General features: G+C 57.6%; 3 protein-coding genes across 3 annotated transcripts in view; 1 reads left to right on the forward strand and 2 right to left on the reverse strand.

Annotated features, from left to right (window-relative positions):
- Positions 1 to 954, reverse strand: part of VOLCADRAFT_94313 (uncharacterized protein) — a gene marked incomplete at both ends in the record, with an annotated part of 6897 nt that extends 5943 nt beyond the window's left edge. Inside the window, 2 exons of the mRNA XM_002953519.1 lie at positions 130 to 302; positions 798 to 954. Of these exons, the coding sequence (XP_002953565.1) occupies positions 130 to 302; positions 798 to 954 (330 nt within the window). The remainder of the gene's footprint in view (positions 1 to 129; positions 303 to 797) is intronic.
- Positions 955 to 4822: 3868 nt separating this feature from the next.
- Positions 4823 to 6816, forward strand: VOLCADRAFT_63767 (uncharacterized protein; the record flags this gene model as incomplete). Its single annotated transcript, XM_002953425.1, has 4 exons — positions 4823 to 5139; positions 5424 to 5496; positions 5842 to 6151; positions 6608 to 6816. Coding segments are annotated over 4 exons (909 nt in total), but the record flags the coding sequence as incomplete, so codon positions are not given.
- A 2838-nt stretch (positions 6817 to 9654) lies between these two features.
- The window catches only part of VOLCADRAFT_105996 (uncharacterized protein), a gene marked incomplete at its 5' end in the record, with an annotated part of 3534 nt that continues 2764 nt past the window's right edge, over positions 9655 to 10424 (reverse strand). Inside the window, one exon of the mRNA XM_002953520.1 lies at positions 9655 to 10156. Coding sequence (XP_002953566.1) covers positions 10109 to 10156 — 48 coding nt within the window. The 3' untranslated portion in view covers positions 9655 to 10108. The remainder of the gene's footprint in view (positions 10157 to 10424) is intronic.

Consider the following 10424-nt stretch of genomic DNA (forward strand, 5'->3'; position numbering starts at 1 on the left):
CGCCACCCCACCCCGCCCCCGTCCCACCTCACCCCGCCCCCACCGCACCCCACCCCGCCCCACCTCACCCCGCCCCCACCCCGCCCCCAGCCCGCCCCACCCCACCCCACCCCGTCCCACCCCGCCCACCTGGAGGTTCTCAACACTCTCAAAATCACCAGCCCCGTCAGGCAGCGGGGTCAGCGCACCCGTAGTCGCATTGTACGACATACCGGCCTGGGCCGCTGCCTTAGCCGCCTTGGCCGCCGCCTCCTCCGCGCTCCGAGTCAGATTGCGAATCTCCTCCTCCAGATTGCTCTGATCTGTACGGCAGTACGATGAGGGAAAAGTGGCCAGGTACGGGTCAGGGAACCTTCAGGGGTTGAGTCAGGAACATGGCGGCGGCGGCGGCGGCGGCGGAGAGGATGCTGACGTGGCGGGGGCCCAGGACGTCCCAGGACGGGAAGGCGGGCGGCATCGGGTGAGGCCGTGAAACGGCGTGAAATGGCTCAGCTCCGCATGTCTAGGGAAATTGGCAGGGCTGGCGGCGTGATGGTCCTGGCCATGAAAATTGGAAGGGTGGCTAGTGGGTAAGGTACCCAAATTGAAATGGCTCTAGTAACTGTTAAAAGGGGCCTGTAAAACGGTTAAACGGTGTGTCCTGCTCGAGGTGCAGTCTGTGTGCCCTGCTACGGTCCGATATCAGGACAACCCGGGCAGCGACAATGGAAGTCTTTCCCCATTTCCTATTTCAGCCACCATCATCAGTAGTTCGGACCGTTAGGTGGGTGCTAGTTCGCTGAGCAGGCACAACCTACCCTCTGCCTGTCCATCAGGATGTACGAACATCATGCTCGCGTCTGCACGGTACGTGGGGGGCCCCTGCGCAGCACACAACGGTCCGATGGCGAATTGCTCGCGTGCAGAGGGCGGCTTGTCAGGGCGCCGGAAACGTCCATAAATGCAAGAGCTCATTATATTATGCAAGGATATACCGTGTATAATAATACTTGGGTGCTAAATAGCCCGCAGTACAAAGCTGCGGTCACATCTCGGTCAAGACTTGCCTGAATCTCAAAAGGATAGGCACTGCGGTTCTGCCATATCGCTGCCGGCATCATCATATTTGTAGCCTGATGCTGCGGTTGTACCGGAGGGACGAATGGGCAATCGCAGACCGCATTCCTGCGTGTTACGGGCGCAAGTCAGCGTCGACAAGCGGTATGGACGGACCGACCCGGCCAAGCTTCCCACTCTCACCCTGTCAATGGACAATGCACATGGTAAGGCACATGTCCCTGGAGCACCGCCTGCTGCATCTTTCCGTTTAGCAACCTAAGCCAGCTTACAACCACTCGGACGTACAAGCCATGGTGAGATTAACTTTCCTTTACAGCAATCAATTACGCGAATGGCAAATATGTTGGCTTCAGCTTGCGTCAGAGCTGAACCGTACGTCGCACAATGTGCCGTATCTTTTCAGTAATTGTCAACACATTTATAAATGTAAGTCACAATGAAAATATAATTCTTTAAACGGAAAAATTACAATCATCAAGATATAAAGCACGGCTTGATGCCTATCCAAGTCCAAGCCCTTGTACGGCGTCACAAACAACCTCGGAAAAGATTTTTCCTGCGATCCTCCCACATACACTCTAACCCGCGAGGTTAAATTCTGGGAAACATATAATCTAAGATGTCTCACTTCGTGTAACTTTGCGTGTTACTTGTATACATACATACATACATGCACGCATGGTCTTGCGGAGTCGTGGTCGCGATTGTTCGAATCCCAAACTTCAAACTCAAGGGCCCCTACGCTCTACGGTACACTACTGGTGCCGTAGCTCCTGCCTGCTTTTACCTCAGTTCCCAATCCATCCGCACCATCAGCCCATCATCATACCAACCATCATACCAATCATCACACCTCACTTCTGCATGAAGGGTGAGCAGTAATGCCCATGCCCCGAGCGGGTTTTCTCCCCCTAGCGGGCCTTAGCTGCACGGCCATGTGCTTCTGCCTATTCACTCATGACCTGAAGTGCTGGCGACCGAATGTTGTACAGCGCTGTGATAGCCGCTGGACGAGCCCCGCCTCCAGGGGGGACTTAAGGCGGGGAGGAGCTGTAGCACCTGCACCTTCATTCCTTCTGTTCTCCCCCTGCATCACGCCGAGGCGTGCAGCCCTCTACGACTGTCCCATAGCGCATTCCGACTGACGGCCACCTCAAGGACAGAACTCCTCTGCATGAGTGCTGTTCATCGCTTCGTCACTTGTCGCTTCGTCCTAGCCAACACAGCACAGGCCACGACGCCGCGACGCCGCATCGCCAGGGCTTGGGGTCCGTAGAAAGCCCACCCCCGGCTTACCTGGTACAAATCAGGTAAAATTATTGCAAAATATTACGTAATTTATCGTCTTTTTACGCTTTTTACGCCTTTCCAGGAGAGCACTGGATACATTTACGGATAAAGTAGCTAAGTGCTTCACGGGTGGCTGGGTTGGGTCGGGTCGGGTCGGGTCGGGTCGCGTTGAATTGGATATTGAAGGCCTCACTTTGGGAGGTTGGCATGCATTACCCTTGGTGTGTGAAGGTGCAGATGTGTCGAAAACTGAAAGCCTAAAACTGCCGGCACTGCATTAAGTGTGCTGGCGTACCTGTGCGTAGCCGATCTTGTAATCCTAACTTACCTAGCCTATCTAGGCTACCTGGGTATCTACCTGCTTTTCATGGAGAATAAGCGAACAGGTCCATAGCAGCCGCATACCGCAGCAGATTACTTATTCCAAATGTATGAACAGTATGATTAATATGGGAGACGTTTGGCGGTGCTCTCAGGGACCAGTTACGCCTTAAGTCACCACATCCTGCCGCTCTCCAACGGAACGTTCCAAGACTGCATAATATAAAGTATCATACTGTTCTGCACTGTAAGTAATATTCAACATGTAACGCCATACCTAGTGAAGTGGTGTGGCTCCGCTTTCCCTTTGACCAGGTCTTTTGGTTGGGGGGATTTAGTAAGCGCCGCATGGCGTGGACGAGCACCATCTTGCAAGAACATGAACCAACGTATTGCTTAGCTTTAAAGGTGTTATCGTTAAAATGCTACTGCTTTCTACGAATAAAGTCGTAGATCACCAACGATTTTGAATGGACATATTTTACAACCATCTTTGTTAATCTGCCGAATTCCTTAATCTGTTCCTTTTACACGTTATCATTTCTTGGTACGCGTCATCCTTGAGGCGTGCTATTGTATGTCGACCATTGCCTATTAATTGCTCTACGGCTAGCAGACGTTAAAGATTCCCAAGGCGTAAACAGATCAACATAGTATCGAGTAAGAGAAAACGCTAATTGACAGGCCCAGCTTCGGCCCAGACAGCTCAACCCAAACACCACGAGTCAAGTCCGCCCTATCCCAGCGCGGCCGCGTGCCGTGCCATGCCTTCCTGGCCTCCCATCCATCTGCTCCAGGAAGGCGCACCCTATCTTTCGCACCCCACCCCTACTTGTTACCGCCCAACTACTCGCATCAGCGGTGCGCTACGCCACAGTGCCACTCCGCAAGCTATGGTCTTCCCGACGACGACCGAATCGGAGCAGCAGCCACAGGGACAACACCACCACAATTACCACCACCAGCAACCCGTTTTGCGAGTTCTTGATCTGTACAGCGGCATCGGTGGCATGCACCACGCGCTACTGCAGGCGCTGAAGCAGCGGCCGCCATCGGGGCACCTGCAGCCGTCAGGCGACACCCCTGAGACGGAACCACCAGGACCAGGACCAGGACCAGGACCAGGGCCGGGGCTTGAGGCTGCTGGGACCCCCCGTCCTCAGCGCCCGTCCCCCCATGTGATCGCCGTGGACATCAACACATCGGTAGGGGGGTGTTGGAATATGACGGATATATGACCCATATTCACAAACAGCGCAATGTGAGCGCAGCGCAGTAATAAATAGAACCCGAGGGGTCCAGCGCTTTGCTATTGTTGACAGGGGCCCTAGCGGGGCCTAGGCGGTGCAGCTGGCGGGAAAAGTGGTGAGGGATAGCTGTAGGTGTAGCTGTGGGGGTATGGGAGGAGAAGCGGGCGGGACCGGTGCAGCGGTGCAGCGCGCAACGGGTGTTGCAAGGAGAGCGGCCAAGGGAGGCGAACCCCTTTCCCGGTGCGTTGCTTCTGTTCCCGCATGTCCGCCCTGGTGGCTGCTTCTTTCCTGTCTTAATGGGCCACATATGCGCTGCGGTGGGGGGCTGGCCTGTGGCTGTAGTGAAGAGCTGTGCCGTGAGTTGCGGGGTGAGCTGGTACCTTCTCACCCTGCTGCTCCCCCTACGTGACTGACGGACTGACGGACCGACTGGCTGACTGGCTGACTGACGGACGGACTGACAGGCAAATCGTATGTACACGGCCGAGTTCGGTATTGAGCCGCTGACTCTGGACTTGGCGAGGGTGGGTCGGTGGGTCGGTGCGGGGGCGGGGGGACCTACCCACCTACCTACCTACCTACCTACCTACCTACCTTGGCGTCCGTCAGGCGGCACCCGGTGGCTATGTCCGGGGCGGGATCGTGTGAGGGCGGCCACGTCATGCCGTACAGAGCTGGCCATGTTGGGACCCTGGGTGGACGTGACACCCGGGGGGGCGGGGGGGCCGGAGGAGGGACGGGTGCGAAATACACAGGAGTGAGGGAGGGGGTGTGTGGGTGAGGGACACGGCCGTGAGGTGGTTGGGGTGGGTTGCTGAACCGCCGTCCTCCTGCTCTCCCGCATTCACCTGTCTCACCCTTCACCATTCACCCCGCCGCCACACACGGCCCCCCTCCCCTAGGTGACAGCTTCCCAACTGGACGAGCAGCTGGCTGCGGACCTGTGGCTGCTCACCCCCCCCTGCCAGCCGTACACCACCACTTCCAACGCACGTCGCCGGGACACAGCTGACCCACGGGCCGCCTCGCTGTTGCACCTAATGTCACCTGCCGTACTGCCAGCCATGCAGCGGCCCCCGACCAGGCTGATGATGGAGAACGTGCCGGGTTTCGTGGGCTCGGATAGCCACAAAATGATGGTGGCGGCGTTGGGTACGGCAGGGTATGAGCTACAAGAGTTCATTGTGTCGCCACACCAGCTGGGAGTGCCGTACTCGAGGTGAGATTGCGTGTATGTGTGTATATATGTGTGTATATGTATGTATATGTGTGTATGTGTGTGTATGTGCGTGTATGTGTATCTGTATGTGTGTGTATGCGTATCTGTATGTGTATACAGATTTGTGGCGGAGATGTGGATGCCGCGTCACCCCATCCGCATCCGCATACTTACCATCATCAACATGATAAACGTCGTCACCAGCACCACCCAGGGTCTCTGCCCCGTCGCCTCCCCATCCCCCCCACCCTGCGGTGTGGTGTGATGCGGCCGTCGCTTCGCAGACCTCGCTACTTTGCACTGGCAGTACGGCGGCCGCTGAGCTTCCCTCGCCAGTACGACTGCAGCCGGGGACCCGTACGGCACCCGCCCGACCTAGAAAGCCCGGACCCAGCTCTGCCGGACCATCAACCGCAAGCCTGCTGCAGTACGGCCAGCAGCAGCGGTACGCCCCTGACAGCCGCGGCCCCCGGCGACTCGTGTCCCCCGGAATCCGCGTCGGCTGCGGAACGTACGGCATGTACGGCAAAGAGGACAGCATGGCCGGGGGTTTACGATGCGGGTCCGGCCGTGTCGGAAGATGATGGTGCAGCACGGGGTGGTGGTAGCCGTACTCCACCACCCCGCTGCCGAACCCCGCTTGCCGAGTTCCTAACCTCCACCTCCCCGGGGCCCCCGCGTGGGGCTCCTCGAGGAAATCAGCTGGGTCAAGGCATGGAGTGTAGGACCAGGCCGGGCAGGAGCCCGGCTACTAGTGAGGAGGTCGGCGCCGGGCCCGCTGCTGACGCCGAAGCCGCCATTGCCACAGCCGCCGCTGGGGCGACCAAGGATGGCGTCAGCAGTAGTGACCCATGGGTCGCGTATGCCGTTTCCGCTGCGCAGTTGGCGCGGTTCTGGCGTGTATTGGACGTGGTGACCCCCTCCAGCACGTACTGCAACTGCTTCACCAAGCACTACACGGACAACCTGTTGGCCGCGGGGTCAGTACTGGCCAGCGAGGACTTCGCGGAGCGTTTCTGCACACGAGACGCACGCGGCCGGCTGCACTTCCCTGAGATGCCGCCGCTGCCCGCGGAGGTGACGACGACGCTAGGGCTAGGGCGGCAGCCACCGCCGTCGGCAGCAGCAGGGGGGGGGTTGCAGGATCCCGCAGGAACTGGAGCTGCAGGAGGGGGGGGAGCATCCATGCACTCGACCGCATCCATGGACTCGGCTGGGATGCATCGCCAGCGGGACCAGGTAATGGCGGTGGACTCCAGAGGTGATGGCGCCGGGAGGGAAGTCCCGGTGGTCTGGAGGCAGCGGCCGCGGGGCCGTGTGGGTATTGGCGGCGGAGGGCGCCGTGCTGGGCTGGGGCAGGCCGTCGTGGCTGACCGGGGCACGGGCAGCTCGCAGGGCCAGTTACAGCAGCAGCAGCCGCCGCCGCCGCAGCAGCAGCAGCGGGCTGGGGAAGGGGCTGGGGGGCAAGCGGGCGAGGCGCATGCGGAGGCAGTGGTGCTCGGCCTGCGGTTCTTCAGCCCGGATGAGGTGGCGGCAATTCACGGTGTGCGGGCGGACTGGGCCGCTAGGGCGAGAGCTGCGGGGTTGCAGCCACGCCAGCAGTACGCTTTGCTTGGGAACGGCCTGAGCGTGGACGTGGCGTCGTACTTGTTGACGTACTTGCTTCAGGCACAGTGAGGAAGGGGATTGCGGCTTCTGCTAATGTCGCAACACACGGAAAGGCGTGCTGCTGTTGGTTGTTTTTCACGCTGTCACCAGTACGTCACCAGTACGTCACCAGTACGAAAAGCCATATTGCTGAGTTGAGGATTGTTGAAATGAAGTTTATGTGGGAGCGGACTTTCGACCGACCAACCGATCATGTGCGTGCGTGAGTGAGAAAGATCACCCAGTCTTCGGGCCCCCCCTCCTCCACGGGTATGCATGCATCCCAGTGCATGCATATTCGGGCGCTGTGTGTCACCTCGATGCATAGGACTTGGTTCTCACCACCGTATGAGCGAATAGCCCCTCAGCCAGCCAGTCCTGACGTGTCCCTTCTGTGGTGTGGCTGAGAAGCGAAGGGACGCCTGTTACCAGCATATCGGTGAGTCTGTGGGATTACGTTTCCATACCCCAGTTCTGCGCACGTCGCAGCCGGAAAAGGGTACTTTTTTATTTTACTTACGCCCTGATTCGCTTCACGGAACGACGATAAAGTAGCTATGGGTGGCCGCCTCATCGTACATTCGGGCCCACCTCCCTAATGTGCGGTGGTGTTACAGCTGGGGTGAGGGAGGGTTGAGGTCCCATGTTGGTCACGGTGAGTGAACCCGATGCTTAGGTTCCCGTGCTCCTGGTTGATGGGCTCCGTGGGGCAGGATTGCAGAACGAAATGATAATGCAGGACCCTTACCATTATCCCGTACCATTTGTGGCATTTGAGCATTCCGCCAGCTGCTATCCAAATGTGTGTGTGGGGGAGGTTGTGTGCCTTGCGACTATTAGCTCGCTAAATTATGGTCGGGGTTTGCTTTTGCGGGGTCGGGGTTTGCCTTGAAGACATTATTATGGCACCGTCTGCAGCGGCCCGCAATCGCGTTTTTTGCGTTGTGGTCATTTCTGATTTTTGGGCCCGATTAAATGATTTGGAGCCCGGGAGCAAGTGCACACTCACCGCTCTGCACCCCTCCTATCACCCCTGCACCCCGCAACCCTTTCCTATCAGTCAACCTTGCGAACAAACTTACCATCTGCCATTTACCGGTCAGTGATTGACAGAGAACCAGGCCTGCTCCTAACAATTGAGAAGCTATTAAGCTGACTTTACTCGCCGAAATACTTGCGTATGCACAGAGGATCGGGATTTCAATCTCAACTTAGACTTACAATGTTCATAATTTGGTCCGCTTAAATAGTCATGCTAGCGCGCCACAACCTCAAACGTCGTACACACAGGTTCTAGCTCCGCTAGCTCCGAAGTTACGACACGGTCTCACACGCACTCGTGAACTGACTTCAAAACATTTACACACTCCCCTTCTTAAAAACTAGCACCGTCCTCGGTGTGAAGGGAAAGTATTAAGTATCATTAAGCGGCCAAAGTCGTGCGCCGCTCCGATTCCCTGAACGAAATCGGTACCAGGCTAACGAGGGGAGGGGAAACGGGAACCGGAGTCAAGGCAAAACCCTCCCCGCACTGGATACCGGCCTAAAGTGACCGACTCCTAGCTTTTCCGGTTTAAGTATCCGGAGACACGCACAAGGTGCTACGAAAATGACTATAATCTGTACTACCCGGAGTCCATACGTTACAAAACACGTTAAATGCAATAGCAAACCGACATCAGACGGACTGGTAGTACTCAACCGGCAGGAACAGAATGAAGACTTGAATACAGACATACCGAACACACATGATGAGACACACACACACACACATTCAGCCGCAGCTCTATTCCGCTAATAACTGTACAATCCTTGGGGCATGCTCCGGGAACTTCGTTCTGAACCACGCATAGCCATCTGATAGCCTGAATGCGGTCCAGCTTGGGCTCCTCAGGAAGGCACGAAGCGCTGGCCTGGTGTGCACGTCGTCGTATGGTTCCCATGAGGGGTCGCGCCTACTACCTATGGACCGCTGCACGAGGAACATGACGGACGGACGTGCGCGCTTGTTGTACCCTAGGCGGACAGCTGTGACGACGGTATCTGCACTGTCATAGGGGGATTCCAGTGCAGTAGGGGCTGCAGGTGGGGGTGGTGGGCGGCCGGGAAAGAGCACTGGATCGTTGTCAGTCCAGGGGGGAAGGCGGCTGATGTGGAATACTGGATGCAGGCTGTCACGCCTATGACGTGCTAACAGACACAAGAAATGCGGATGGATCACGTGACAAGGCGGCCGAGGGAGGCTGGAAGGTTGAGGCGATACACAACTGGGGAAATGACGGAAGAGATGAGGAAGGAAGGGGCCGAGGTAGCGAGGGCGGAGTTTTGGGGAGGGGTAGGTCGGCAGGGTGAGGTGTTCTGTGGACAGTCAGACGCGGTCGCCAACTTTGAAGGTGATGGTGCAGCGATGCTGCGGCAGTGTAGCGGGTTTTGGCGGCTTGGATTTCGCGGTTAATGGTGGCGTGGATGTCGTTCATACGCTGCTGTACCTCTGTAGCCTGTGGGTGTGAGGAAGGTGATGCGGCTTGAGGGCCGTGGAGGGAGATGGGGAGTGTGAGGTTGGTAGCCACATGATTGGCGTAGAATGGTGTCATCCCAGTACTTGCGAGGGTGGCGTTGTTGTACGCTGCTTCGGCGATTGGAAGGTATGTTGTCTTGCATAGGTTGGATGTAAGCATGGAGGATCTGTTCATTAGTGCGATGTGTTCTCTCGGTTTGACCGTCTGTTTGGGGGTGGTAGGCGGAGGAGGTGTTAAGGGACGTGCCAAGGTGCTCCCAGAAGGTGCGCCAGACGTCGGCCATGAAGCGGAAATCTCGGTCTGAGACGAGGGTCATCGGAAGACCGTGTAGACGGTAGACGTGGGTGAGTTATGTCCTATAGCCTTCATGGCTTGCTGTACGGTTGCGTTCGGGGTGTCGGATAGGACAGGGCGAGGCGAAACCGGGGCTGCCAAGGGCCTTACACTACTGCAGAGTACTAATTGCTGCTCTCGGAGCGCCAGGGCGCGTGTGCGCCGAAGCGCGGTCTAGCGCCACACGGCGCGGTCTGAGCGCGCGCAGCGCTGTCCAGCGCGGCCACACCGGCACGGCCGAAAGAACTGACGCACAGCACTAGACAACTAAACGCAGCATTAATGACTGCGTCCACTGGTCACCCGCCCCGAGGGCAAACCTGAAGCGTCAGCGACGCACGAACCACACCCTGGCCAGCGGGGCTGGCCAGGCGACATTCCTAGCGCGCGACGATACTCTATAGGCACTTATTTGCCGTGCGGTAATCGCTGTACAGCTGCACGTCCGGCGCTCCGAGGGGACTGCCTAATCACCGGTCTCCAACTGGGCCGAGCCTGCCGCTTATAAACGAGGGACACTGAGGGCGGGGGGGGGGAAGTGAGAGCAACAATAATAATAAGCTCCAATAGTGTAGGCAGAATGCCGGAACTATGGAGCTGTCAGCTGAAATAGTAAATTCGAATTCTCAGCAAGCCATACGGCTGCCGTACATAACCTAGCTTAGAGGCTATACTCGCTTTGCTCCTGCCGCATCTAAGCTACAATTATGTCCTATAGCCTTCATGGCTTGCTGTACGGTTGCGTTCGGGGTGTCGGATAGGACAGGGCGAGGCGAAACCGGGGCT

The sequence above is a fragment of the Volvox carteri genome (assembly GCF_000143455.1).
Source record: "Volvox carteri f. nagariensis unplaced genomic scaffold VOLCAscaffold_36, whole genome shotgun sequence".
In the NCBI taxonomy this organism is placed as follows: domain Eukaryota; kingdom Viridiplantae; phylum Chlorophyta; class Chlorophyceae; order Chlamydomonadales; family Volvocaceae; genus Volvox; species Volvox carteri.